The 13,668-nt window shown below is 42.6% G+C and overlaps 1 protein-coding gene across 8 annotated transcripts in view; it reads left to right on the top strand.

Annotated features, from left to right (window-relative positions):
* Nucleotides 1-13,668, top strand: part of CHD7 (chromodomain helicase DNA binding protein 7) — a 183,615-nt gene that overhangs the window by 152,885 nt on the left and 17,062 nt on the right. For all 8 annotated transcript variants that reach the window (XM_032759699.2, XM_032759703.2, XM_032759704.2 and 5 more), the window contains 9 exons: nt 332-527; nt 1,183-1,350; nt 1,589-1,768; nt 5,157-5,267; nt 5,357-5,562; nt 8,396-8,595; nt 8,782-8,941; nt 12,050-12,139; nt 12,586-12,689. In XM_032759699.2, coding sequence (XP_032615590.1) covers nt 332-527; nt 1,183-1,350; nt 1,589-1,768; nt 5,157-5,267; nt 5,357-5,562; nt 8,396-8,595; nt 8,782-8,941; nt 12,050-12,139; nt 12,586-12,689 — 1,415 coding nt within the window. The remainder of the gene's footprint in view (nt 1-331; nt 528-1,182; nt 1,351-1,588; nt 1,769-5,156; nt 5,268-5,356; nt 5,563-8,395; nt 8,596-8,781; nt 8,942-12,049; nt 12,140-12,585; nt 12,690-13,668) is intronic.

Raw genomic sequence — 13,668 nt, 5'->3', positions numbered from 1 at the left:
AATTTTATTTCCCCATTGCCTTTATTTGAGTAGGGGAGAATAGTTCTTATTTAAAATTGAAATTATTTATTATCTTACTGTTACAGGTATCAGCTGTTTTTAGAATGTAACTATTTCCCTGGAGAGGAAGTAAAATAAAATTTAATCCTTGGTCATTCAATCAATTATATAAAAAATGCCAATAAACGCTATTTGCTCTGAGATTAGTTCTGTTAAGTCATATTAGTCTTTTTAATATATATTCCATATTGTAATAATTAAACATTTAAAAATGGAGCAAGTATGTTGTCGCTATGTGTCAGGCCTCCTTGTTCACACTGATGTTTTCTAGGTACCCATATGAAAGAATCGACGGCCGAGTAAGAGGCAACCTCCGCCAGGCAGCTATCGACAGATTCTCCAAACCCGATTCTGATAGGTTTGTTTTCCTCCTGTGTACAAGGGCAGGAGGTTTAGGCATTAACCTCACTGCTGCTGATACCTGCATCATCTTTGATTCAGACTGGAATCCCCAAAATGACCTCCAGGTAAATGCACAAGAAAGTCCTGATGGCTTTAAAAAAGACGTCATTCTGCTTACTATGACTGAGAGTCGCAGTCAGACCCATAAATTAATGTTGCATCATCACTCAGGCTGTGTCCTATGATTCAGAGCAAGTAACCAACCAGTAACCTGTTGATTAATAATGGGAGAAGAAATTTTTTAGTTTTAACCTTCTTCTAAACTGCACCTCTATTTATTGGCACATAGATAGGGTCTTAGAACTGGCAGTTGAGTCTTGTCATTCTTTGGTAGCCGTCATAGCTCAGGTCTCCTTAACAAAATGCCATAAATTGGGTGGCTTAAACAGCAGACATTTATTTCTCATAGTTCTGGAGGTTAGAAGTCCAAAATCAGAGTGCCAGCAGAGTCAGGTTCTTGGTGAGGGCCCTCTTCCTGGTTTGTGGACAGTTTTCGTCTTGCTGTGTCCTCACCCAGCTTAAAGGCAGCCAGCTCTCTCGCCTCTTTATATGAGCACTAATCCTGTTGGTGAGGACTCCACCCTCATGACCTAATTACTTCCCTAAGGCCCCACCTCCAAATGCCTTAACATTGGAATGAAGGTTTCGGCATATGAATTTGGTGGGGAGACACAAACATTCGGTTCATTGCAGTAACTATTAATTTCATTTTTCTTCCAGGCTCAGGCTAGATGTCATAGAATAGGACAGAGCAAATCTGTGAAAATCTACAGGCTGATTACAAGAAATTCCTATGAAAGGGAAATGTTCGACAAGGCTAGTTTGAAACTAGGCCTGGATAAAGCTGTGCTACAGTCTATGAGTGGAAGAGAAAATGCTACCAATGGGGTAAAACCACCCTTGCCCAAACCATTCATTTATTCTGGCACCTTCCTTTGTTTAACTAATAGTAAGAAATTACTCAGCCTTTGATTATTTTTCAACCTCAATATTTTAAGTGTATTTTGTAACACTTTCCTTTGTTATAATTTAGGTTTACTCTCTGAGAAAAATGCAGCATTTGTTTAGTCTGCAAACCTCTTAATTCTAAATTATTTTGAGTATTTTAAATATTTCTCTAAAACAGGTACAACAGCTTTCCAAGAAAGAAATAGAGGATCTTCTACGAAAAGGGGCCTATGGTGCACTCATGGATGAGGAGGATGAAGGGTCTAAATTCTGTGAAGAAGATATTGATCAGATCCTCCTACGTCGAACCCACACCATTACCATTGAGTCGGAAGGGAAAGGTTCCACATTTGCTAAGGTATGGATCGATCTAAAGAGGCCAGGTTTTCCATAGAAGCATGGCGGAGTTCATGTGGAAAGTACCTTGTAAAAGTGCTTACAAGATGCATTGGGAATTAATCAAATTAATCATTAACTCCCTGTGGAACCGCTGGCACATGAAGCTTTCTGTATGCTTTGGTTTCTCTTCTCTGTACCTGCCACTGGTATTTGCCCTCACCTTGTCATCCTTGTTTCTGCTTCCCAGCTCCTGAGGCTAATCCCTCACTTGTGTTCTTGACTCTGTCCTCTCCACTTCTGAGATCCTGCTCCATTGGCATCTTCCTTCTCTCCCCAGATCCTGGTTTCTGAAACAACCTATAAGAATGATCAAGTCACTCCTTTAAAAACACTTCTCCTCTGTTTTCTCCTTTAGCTACATCTCCATACATAAACTCTTCAGAGCTAAAATCCACACAAACGTAATCTACTGGAGCCTTTACTGTCTCCCTTTCTACTTATTTTTCAGCTTTTTCAGCTTCCAGCTTGCACCTGTTCCCTGCCTCTCTATCAGAGCTGCTCTGGCCAGGGTCACCACTGAGTACACCAGATGGTTCCACTTGAGAGCCCCTTCTGAGGTTTCACCTGCATTTTGTTCTAGCCATCTCACTGAGGCCCACTCTGTACTTTTATTTTTAACAACTTTATTGAAATGTAATTAACTGACCATACAATTAACCTGTCTTTCGTGTACAGTTCAACGCCTTTACCATATTACAGACTTGAGCAAATATTGCCGCAATCTAAGTTTGGAACATTTCCATTACCCCAGAAAGGTCCTCATGCTCATTAGCAGTCATTCCCTATTCCTATCCATACCAGTCTGCCATATCTGGAAAGCATGAATCTACTTTCTTTTTCTACAGATTTGCCTTCTCTGGACAGTGGACAGTTCATATAAATGGAATCATATGATGTATGAACTTTTGTGTCTGACTTCATTCACTTAGCATAATGTTTTTGAGGTTCATCCATGTTGTAGCATGGATCAGTAATTCATTCCTTTTTATTGCTGAACAATATTCCATTTTATGGGTATACCACATTTACTTGTTGATAATGGACATCTGGGTTGTTTTTACTATTGGTTATTATCAAGAATGTTGTTACGGATATTTGTGTACAAGTTTTTGTATGGACTTGTTTTCATTTCTCTTGGGTATATACCAGGAATGGAATTGCTGGGTCCTATGTTAACTTCATGTTTGACCCTTTGAGGAACTGCCAGACTGTTTTCTAAAGTGACTGTACTATTTTCCTTCCAAGTCAGATAGTAAGAAGTATAGATGAGGATATGGAGGAAATGGAACTCCATATCTTCCTCAATACTTTTTATTATCTGAGTTTTTAGTTTTAGCCATCCTAATGGGTGTGAGGTCATATCCCACTCTGGTTTTTATTTGCATTTCTCTGATGATATTGAGCATCTTTTCATGTGCTTATTGGCCAGATGTAGATCATCTTTGGAAAAAATTCTATTCAAGTTCTTTGTTCATTTTTTGAGTTTCTTTTTATTAATGTTTCAGACTTAAAATATGTTCTGTATGAAAGTTCTGTATTAATATGATTGCAGATATTTTCTCCTACTCTCTTCTTAATAGCATGTAATTTTAATGAAGCCCAGTTTACCAATTTTTTATTTTATCGCTTGTGTTTCTAGTGCATTGTCAAACCCAAGCTCACAAAGATTTATGTTTTCTACAGATTTGCCTACCCTGGACAGTGGGCAGTTCATATAAATGGAATCATATGGTATATGATCTTTTGTGTCTGGCTTCATTCAGTTAGCATAATGTTATTCACTAGCGTAACTTAGATTCCAAGATTTATAGTTTTTAACTCTTACATTTTGGTCTGTGATCCCATTTGGATAGAGTTTTGTGTATGGTGTGAGGTAGGGGTCCAACCTTCATTTTGCATGTGGCTCTCCAGTTGTCCTAGCTGCTCCAATCTGGAAAGGCTCTTCTCCGGTGGGTTTTGAGACCCACATCTTCTCCCTTACATCTTTCAGCCTTGTGTCAGATTATTTTCTCAGAGCTCTCAGGCACTGTGTATTCAATATGTGCACAGCCAAACTTATCACCCCTGTCTCTCCTCCTGCCCTATCTCTGTTTGTCCACCTGACTGACATCATTCAGATGCCTGAGATGGATGCTGAGGTTTTTCCTGGCTTCCTCTTCTTTCATATTTCACATGTACCCAGATCCTGACTCCATTAATTTTGCCTTTTGTTTTATTTTATTTTTGGGATGATGTCTCACTGTGTTTCCCAGGCCAGACTTGAACACATGGCTCAAGTGACCTTCCACCTTCAGCTTCTCAAGAATTTTACCTTTTAAAGAATATATTTCTTTCTTTCTTTTTTTTTGACAGTCTTGCTCTATTGCACAGGTTGGAGTGCAGTGGCACAATCTCGGCTCACTGCAACCTCCACCTCTTGGGTTCAAGCGATTCTCTTGCCTCAGCTTCCCGAGTAGCTGGGATTACAGGTGTGCACCACCATGCCTGGCTAATATTTGCATTTTTTGTAGAGACAGGGTTTCACCATGTTAGCCAGGCTGGTCTCAAACTCCTGACCTCAGGCCATCTACCCACCTCGGCCTCCCAAAGTGCTGGGATTACAGGTGTGAGCCACCATGCCTGGCCTAAAGAATATGTTTCTAAACCACCTTCTTTTCTCCATTTTGTTATTTCTTCTGTAAATTATTACAGTGGCCTCTTCTGCTGTGTTCTGACCTCCATGCTCCAAGCATTGGTATGACCTTTCCAACTTGTGACTCTGGATATGATTGTGTCCATAATGAGATTATTCCTATTTTCAAATAGTTCCTGGTTCCCTCGGGATAGAGTTCAAACTCTGTTAATAACACATACAAGACACTGCTTGACTTGGCTTCTCTCTCCCTTACCAGCTCGACCTCTGGCTCTTCTTCCCTGACTACCCTTATCCCCTTTACTCTCTGTGCCTTGGCACATGCTCTGCTGTGAACATTTCCACATGCTTTCCTGTTTTATGAATGTTTTAAAATGGTTCAGGCATCATTTTATGGAAGAGCCTTTTCTTCTCAGTTTCCAGCAACACCCTGCCTGAACCAGGTTAGGGGCCCCTCCTCTGTATATCACTTACACTGGTCTGTACCCTTGCTTCCTGTCATTTATCACGCTGCAGTGTAATTCTTTGGTTTGGTCTCAGGCCCTGGTCAGTGAGCTGCCTGAGGGCCAGTCTGTCATTCTAGTCCCATCTACTGTAGTGTCTGGCACAAGTGAAGGAATGCACAATATTGGAGCAAATACATAAACAAAAGCTGCTTTACATTCTACTTCTGAGAAAAGCCTCTCAAAGTAATGCGTTTCTTTTTTCTCTTTAGGCCAGTTTTGTTGCATCTGGAAATAGGACAGATATTTCCTTGGATGATCCAAATTTCTGGCAAAAGTGGGCTAAGAAGGCTGAATTGGATATTGATGCCTTAAATGGGAGGGTGAGTAAGAAGTCCCATTTGAACACCTATCTGATCTAAACCAAGAGCCACTCTTTGAGAAATTTCAAATGTATCTCCTCTTTTGTTAGAACAACCTGGTTATTGATACTCCAAGAGTGAGAAAGCAGACCAGGCTCTACAGTGCAGTGAAGGAAGATGAGCTGATGGAGTTCTCAGACTTGGAAAGTGATTCTGAAGAAAAGCCCTGTGCAAAGCCACGGCGCCCCCAGGATAAGTCACAGGGCTATGCAAGGAGTGAGTGTTTCAGAGTGGAGAAGAATCTGCTTGTCTATGGGTAAGTAGGACTCACTACATAAGATGGAATTTTATTGTAACAGTAGTTAGAATTCCAAACTGGTAGAGAAAAGCTGTATTTGTGTTTGAATTTGTGTGACATCCGTTTGCGCAGTCAAATGAATGCTTCTGCAGTAACTTTACAGGGCTTTGGAACCGTTTGGTTAACATAATCTAAGTTGTTCAGATGCTTCTGGTTCAGAGGTCACCTGAAGTTAAGGTGCTTGTGTGTACCTTAAGGAATTATGCCAGATCCAGATTTACATGTTGATTATTAATAATTAAGAACAAAGTGTCAAAATTACATAATCTTTTCTCACTTTACAAGCTTTGCATAAAATTTAGGACTGTCATAAGCTTTTAATATTTCTCATAAAAAATTGTCAAAGGCAGTAATCTCACTTGTTAAATTCTTCCTTGCAACTCATATGAAACATGAATGGTCATTTGAATTTTGTGAAAGTGTTGTATTTTTCCTGCTGGACTACAGGTTTCTGAAAGGCAGGATCCATGTCTAATTTATCTCTGAATCGCTGTGATGCCTGAAGCAGTACTTCGAATGGCAGGGTGCTCAGTAAATATCTGAATTGGTCAATAAGAGTTGTCTAGCAGATTGTGGGACTATAGGCAACTCCTGTTAAAAAAAAAAAAAAAACTGCTACTAGAGTAACCTTTCTACAGATCTGATGACATCCTGTCTTGGATGATTTCTTCCAATGAATTACCATTAGTTTCAGAGTAAATACAAACATATGCTGACATGGCATCCAGAGCTCTTCTGGGCCCTTATCTTCTGTTGGTTCTTTCCCATGGGCAGTCCAAGCCTCTGTTAGGACAGACGGCTTCATCTCCTTCAGTGCGCCACGCTCCATCTCATCTGTGTCTTTGCACAAGCTCTTCCCACTGCCTAGAGGACCCCCCATGTGCACCTCCACTGAGAGGTGACCTACGTCCCTTCTGCTCTCCGTGGGTGTCCAACGCAGGCATCAGCTTGTGCTCTGCAACCGAGTCTGGCCGGCCTGCACTTCCCATCACACTCATAATGTTGTTTACAATTTTTGAGTCGCCTCCCTCTTTTGGTTTGCAGCTCCTTGAGGATGGAAGCTCCTTCTTTGTGCCCTCAGTGCGTAGTGCAGTGTGAGCAGACACACAGTGCTGATAAATGCTTGTTCAACAGAAGTCCATCCTCATTATCTGTGAAGCTGGACATCCTCTCTTGTCTCTTCTTACATGGGGCAGAGACTCACCCCCTGCATCCCAAAAGCCCTGCCCCCCAAAAGCCCTTTGCCTACCCATGCCTGCTGCCATGTTTCAGCACAATCATCAGATTTGAGAATTCTGTGGGTAACTTTAGGAATGGAACACATAAATAACTCCTACAGCTAAGAAGTGGGCTTAGCTCAGATTGTCTTTCAGTCAGGCCCTTCCCTCTTCCCATAGTTGTCACTATGTACTGAACACCTGTGTGCTGGGCACTGTCTAGGATCCTCTCAGTCACTAGGGGTGGAGCTCTTAGCAAGACAGTCATGGCTCAGGCAGGCAGGTGAGCAAGTAGAAGTGGTGCAGACTGTGACAGTGCTGTGACAGGGAAGCACTCTGCTGTGGAGCATAGAGCCTGTCAGCTCGCTGTTAAGACACAGCACCGGTGTTGTCTCCCCACTTCTGGGGTTAGGAGGAGTGAAAGAAGGAATTCCACAAAAGGTGGCATGTACAGCCTGTGACTTGGTGGATATCACAAATCAGCCAGGGTAAGAGGGAGTGCTGGGGTTTGGGTAGGGAAGGGAAGTGAGGTCCCAGCAGATAGAGCAGTGTGTTCCAAGGCCTAGCAGTGAGAGCTAGCCTTGTGGTTGGAGAAACTTCAAGAAGTTCACAGGAGCCAGAGAGGACCAGAGAGCACCTGTCACAAGAGACCAAGTGACGGGCAGGGCCTGAGGGAGGATGTGTGCTGCTCTCTGCTCCAAACACAACTCTCAGTTTGCAGCAGAGGGGCCGTTCATACCATGAGCACTGCCTTGGTGGCTCAGTCTGCTGTCACCTGGGAGAAGACATGGCTCAGACAGCACCTGCTGCTGCCTGCCCCTGTACCTATTTGTTGTGTGGTCTTACTCCATGGCTCCCTGATGAAACAGCACGGCACCGTTTAGCCTGGGATTATAACATGAAACAGGCAGTCAGGCCCCATGGCGTGTTGTCTGTTTGCTTCTGTCTTCTGTCCATACTCCTTTCTCCCACTCATTTCTCATGAGGACCTGAGGGTGGGCAGAACATCTTGCCTGTGATGGTTCTTATGCCTGGAGTTATTACTCCCTGTTTCAAAAGGAACCTCAGAGCTTTCCAGAACCTTTCACCAGTGACTGTGGCATCCCTTTAGAGGTGGGTCGATGCAGCCATACTCCTCAGCATCACATCCTTGATTTTGGGGTAGTCACACCTTTTATCTTGAGTTGCTTTTTGTCTCAGATGGTTGGTCAATATCAAAATGTACTAATCGTGACAGTGTGAAGCAAAGTCCATAATTTCCAGGCCCTCGATTGCACTCATGTCCTGAAAATTGCTGCTACAGCCTGCATGTACCTGGAAAGGCCAGGGTTAGGTTTGTAGGCATTATTCTTGTGGCAGTTCAACTCATGCGCTTAGGAGCAGTGAACTGAGGGGTAGCTTACTGTGTAAGGGAGTGTTTTTAATTCTTACACCCTGGATTGCTTTCCTATCACCCAGTGTGAATTGTTGCTAGTTTTGACCCAGGATTTCCCAACACTGGTACCTGACCGTTAAAGTAAAGCCATAAATCGAAACTCACAGGCACCTCTGCATGCTGGATATTTGCTTTGCAGTTGGGGACGGTGGACAGACATTCTTTCCCACGGACGCTATAAACGCCAACTCACTGAGCAAGATGTAGAAACCATCTGCAGAACCATCCTGGTGTACTGTCTTAATCATTACAAAGGGGATGAGAATATCAAAAGCTTCATCTGGGATCTGATCACACCCACAGCGGATGGCCAAACTCGAGCCTTGGTCAACCATTCCGGTAGGTCTCCACCATGCTGTTTGTGCTACAGGGTCACAAAGCCACCAGGAACCTTTGTGACACACTGTTGATAAAGAGATGTGACATACAGCCCGTATTTCCCTGCCTCGTGCATTAAGCTCTCTGCCATTGACACTACAATTGGAATGTAAAAGACTTCTATTATTATTATGATGGTGATTCTAGGTTTGTCAGCCCCTGTGCCAAGGGGAAGGAAGGGAAAGAAGGTGAAAGCCCAGAGCACACAGCCAGTGGTGCAGGATGCCGACTGGCTGGCCAGCTGCAACCCGGATGCCCTGTTCCAGGAGGACAGCTACAAGAAACACCTGAAGCATCACTGTAACAAGTATGTTATTAGAGGGTGGACCTGGAGAGCTTAATTTCCTTTTTATTCTTTAAAAAAATGCATGCAGTTGGCCCTTCACGTCTGCAGATGCAGAACTCGCAGATTTGGAGGGTCAACTGAGCGACCTGAGCATCTGCGGATCTTGGTGTCTGAGGGGGGTCCTGGAACCATACTCCTGCGGATATGGAGGGACAGCTCTGTTATTAAGACTTTTAAATGGTGTAGTTATTGCCTTTGCACAGCCTTACCATTTTTCTTGAAATGTGGTGTCAAGTTACAGGATAGCATACCTTTAGGTGACTGATTATTTTTTAACATGATAAGATACACAACACAACATTTACCATTTTTTACCATTTATAAGTGAACAATTCATTGGCATTAATTACATTCACAGTGCTGTATACTCACTATCTGTACCCGAAATGTTTCCATCTTCCCAAATATAAAAACTGTATCAATTAAACAGTAACTTGCCTGGCCCCTGGCAATCACCATTCTACTTTCTGTTTCTATTAGTTTGTCTATACTGTGTATCTCCTAGGGGAATCACAGATTATTTGTCCTTCTGTGCCTGGCTTACTTCACTTAATATTTTCAAGGTTCACTTGTGTTATGGTGTCAGAATTTCATTCCTGTTCATGGCTGAATAGTATTCCATTGTGTGTATACGCCATGTTTTGTTTGTCCCAGTCATCTGTTGATGGACGCTTGGGCTGGTTATCATGGCTGTTGTGAATAATGGTACTATGAACATCGTAGAGGACTGGTTTTTAACCAGTATAGGTTAGAGAATAGTAGTCAGCATTATATGATCCCACCTTCAACTAACTGCGTACAGTGGAGGGAAGACTGGGGAGTTCATGTATTATTTTTTGCTTAATATTATCTCAGTTGCTGGGTCCATTTTTTCTGCCTATGAGTTTAGAATCGTATTTCTTACCTTTATTTCCAAAAACTGATTGTAGATAATTGAATAATATTGAACCTAAATTTATTTCATTGCTTGGAGTTCTGTTAACAGTTCCTATTAAACTAACATCTGCATATGTTGTTTCCTTATTCTGAATATGCATTTTTCCGTATCACTAGTTCAGGCAACAATGCTACTGATCAGCTCTATGTCCTAGCTTCGTGTGACCTTGAGCAAGTTATTCAGCCTCTTGAGGACTCACTTTCCTGGTGAGTCCAGTAGACCTTGGCAGCAAGATCTCAGCTGGATAAGGCAGGATGTAAATAAGTATGCATTTCTCTTTGTAAAAGTAGCAGCAACAAAGTCTGAGCACATAATACTGGCAGCATGCCAAACGCTTTATATGGATTATCTGTTTGAGTTGTCTAAGATTAGTATGATTTTTACCCCCATTTAACTGACAAGAAAACTGAGACTAAAGTTGAATAACCTCCTCAAGGACCCTCAGCCAGTTAGGGGGCAGAACCAGGTTTGAACCCAAGTAGATGAGGGCAGCCTCAGCTCGGAAGTCTTCCCCGCTCCTTGGGGCTGTGGTGAGGCTCTGAGGCGTCTTCAGAACCATTATCTCCAACCCTTTTGATATCTCAGAAACTTGGTGGTTACTGCTGTGGCATAAGAGTGTTCCCTAAAATCCGACCCCACTTACACTCTTAGAAAATGTCTGTTCAGTATGGTACAGTCAATGTTTAATCTCATGAGTTAACAAGAGAAAAAAAATCTAAAGAAATAGAAAGGAGTTATCCAAAGTGAGTCTCCTCGGGGATTTGTAAGCTCACGCTTGGCCTATCCAGAACCCATGCTGGCCGTGAGTAGGCTCGTGGTTGAGGGAGGGCCTGTTGAGGAGCATCTGTTGATGTATGATTGGGAGTTGTCTGTTGTGGTGAATCCTAGTTGTTATTTTGAAGTTTTAGGGACAGTTTCCACACCCTGAGAACAGCATGCTGTAGTAGAGCCTGAAGACCTAGTTCCAGTTGTGCCATGTGCAAGGTAACTCTGTGGCCTTAGATTTGTCACTTATCTTCTGCTACCATCAGTTTTCTCATTTGAAAATGGAAATTATAACTTGCCCTGCTTCATCATAGGGCTATCGTGTAGATCAAAAGGGCTAGTATAAGTGTGAGACGTTGGTTGTAAAGTGCTGTACAAGTACATGATGGGATTATTCAGCTGGGGAAATAGCATTTGTATTATCATGTACTCATGGCCAAGAAGGCTATGATTCACGTTGTCAGTCCCGAATGCACACCAGGGCTGTCCAGCAGGGGATGCTAGCTTTGGTAGACACTGGCTTTTGGGACTTACCAGGTGGACTTTATTGAAAGAATTATGTTTTAGCCACTGAGAAACTCCAAGCAGGATTGAAAATCTAGTTCCTAGAATTCCAAGTTTTAAAAAATTGATTTCTTGAGAATGATTAAGAATGTCAGTGAATTGGACACATTTTAATTTTCTAATGTTTTATTTTTTTTCAAGCTACTACAACTTAGGTTCCCAGGTACAATAAACTAGAAGGAATAAAAATGTCTAACACAGTATTTCATACAGGAGAAGAGCAAGGACACACCTTCTACCCTACCCTGTCGCCATCTTCCTTTCTCGGAAGCAAAGTTGTATAATCTGAAAAACCTGACATTCCATATTGAGGGTTTATTGTAAGGTAGTAAAACCAGATTTTATATCTCGTTTATTCCTACAACTTCTGATGTGCTTCCAAAAATGGTATTAAGGCAGCAGCTGAGGAAATTTTACGAGATAATGAAGCAGAACAGTTACTGAAAGCCATCTGCTCAGTTGTTTACAAACTTGCTTCAATACTTCAGAGGCAGTGGTAGGGTACGTGTCTAAACTTCACAAGCTGCACTAGGTAGAACTAAATGAAGTGCGCCTAGGCTGGGCTGAGCTCGGGCCCTCTCTGTGCAGTGTGAGCGGTTGCCAGGCAGGCCTGTTGGAAGCCAGCAGAAAGCACCACACAGAGGTGATTATGTGCCACCATCTGTCACGCTTCAAGCCTACCATACAGCATGGCTAATCAGCCTTGGCAGGATGATGGATGAACAGCAGCAGCTGCCAAAAGCCACTGTTGGCAAACAGTCCTGAAGTTAAGAACTTTTTCCCCCCTCTGTCTTCCTCTCCAGGGTCCTGCTGCGTGTCCGCATGCTGTACTACCTAAGACAAGAAGTGATAGGAGACCAGGCAGATAAGATCTTAGAGGGTGCTGACTCAAGGTTAGTGCGAGCTCACGTTTGTTCTCAACCTCAGTGAGATAATCTGGGTAGCCGGAAAACATCATGGATTGTGTTTCAGAACCTTCATAAACCACTAGTAACCCATCTCCTTTTTTGCATCTTGAATGCGGTATTTGTCCTTCGTGCTTGGGGATGTGATGAGAATCAGGAAAAGGCTGTTTGTATTTATGTTTGTAGTGTAAAGAGGTGTGAACTAAAGCACTGGTGTTCTGAGATGACCCTTAAAATGGGATACCATGTGATAAAGTTCATTTCTGGTCATGGCAGAGGGCTACTGACTCATGCCCTTTCTTTTAACCTTGCTGATACCTCCCTACCATGCTCAGATGTTTATCGTGGGAGAGAGGGCACGTGAGCTATGTAGCACATTCATTACTTGGAATTCTTTTTTAATACTAATATTTCTTATAAATGTTGTCTTTCAGTGAAGCCGATGTGTGGATCCCTGAACCTTTCCATGCTGAAGTTCCTGCAGATTGGTGGGATAAGGAAGCAGACAAATCCCTCTTAATTGGAGTGTTCAAACATGGTAAGTGACGTTTCTGTTTGAATACATCTCGACTGTATGGCTTGGTCTTTATTTAGAACTCTTTACATACTCTTTTCCAAAGTCATAATATTAATGAGGATAGTTCCAAAGGACTCTTGGCGTCTACCATTTTTCTGTACTAAAAATCTAATATGAACTGTAAATATCAGATGCTGTTTTTGAATGTTTGTTGAGCATTTGAGAAGAAAACATTTCTTTCTTGGCTGTAAATAAAACCCAAACCATATTTGTTTTAATAATAGCCAAGTTGTACTATAGCTCTCCCTAAACTTTGCTTCCAGCGTGGCTTCCCTTGCTAACTCTGCCAACCAGTGTCAAAGTGGACGGTGGGCTTAACCTCTGCTATTAATCTGTACAAGTGCCTCCTGGGCTTTGTTCCAAGCAATATTTCACAAATGTCAGTGCTGAGAACTCGCGGCTCCCCTGAGTGGGATGCAGCCTTGTTAACTTTGAAAGGCTGGGGATGCAGAACTGGCATGATATATACAGTGAGCGATTCCTGATTATAATCCCAATTCTCTGGAGGTCGCGGAGGTATTCTCAGCAGCCCAGCCTGACTAAAGGGGAGAATGATGGCTTATAAAACCTTTCATGATTACAGTTTGGCTTGCGGCTCTACAGCAGTTAGGAGCGGTGTGTTGTAGTACACATCCTAATTGAATTGTGCTGTTCTGCCTATGTACTGCAGCCGCATTTTGTGAGCTCAGCCTCAAAATCATTTTCCCGCAGTGCACTGTTGGGATCTGCCATTTTCCATCTAGTCAACTTGGGCAGTCAAAAAGCAAATTGCAGTTTGAAAACCATAGAGGGAACAGTGTCATCTTACTGACATGCATCATCCTAAACCTAATAAGACAGGTTCGCTGGCCTTACGTATATGGGGATTTTTCAGCCAGCCATGCGAGTTCCTGTAGGACCGATGCTATTCACAGGGTGGATGGGGGTAGACTCAGCGCAC

This window comes from Hylobates moloch, unplaced genomic scaffold (assembly GCF_009828535.3).
Source record: "Hylobates moloch isolate HMO894 unplaced genomic scaffold, HMol_V3 SCAFFOLD_9, whole genome shotgun sequence".
NCBI classification, from domain to species: Eukaryota; Metazoa; Chordata; class Mammalia; order Primates; family Hylobatidae; genus Hylobates; species Hylobates moloch.
This window is presented reverse-complemented; position numbering and strand designations above follow the sequence as displayed.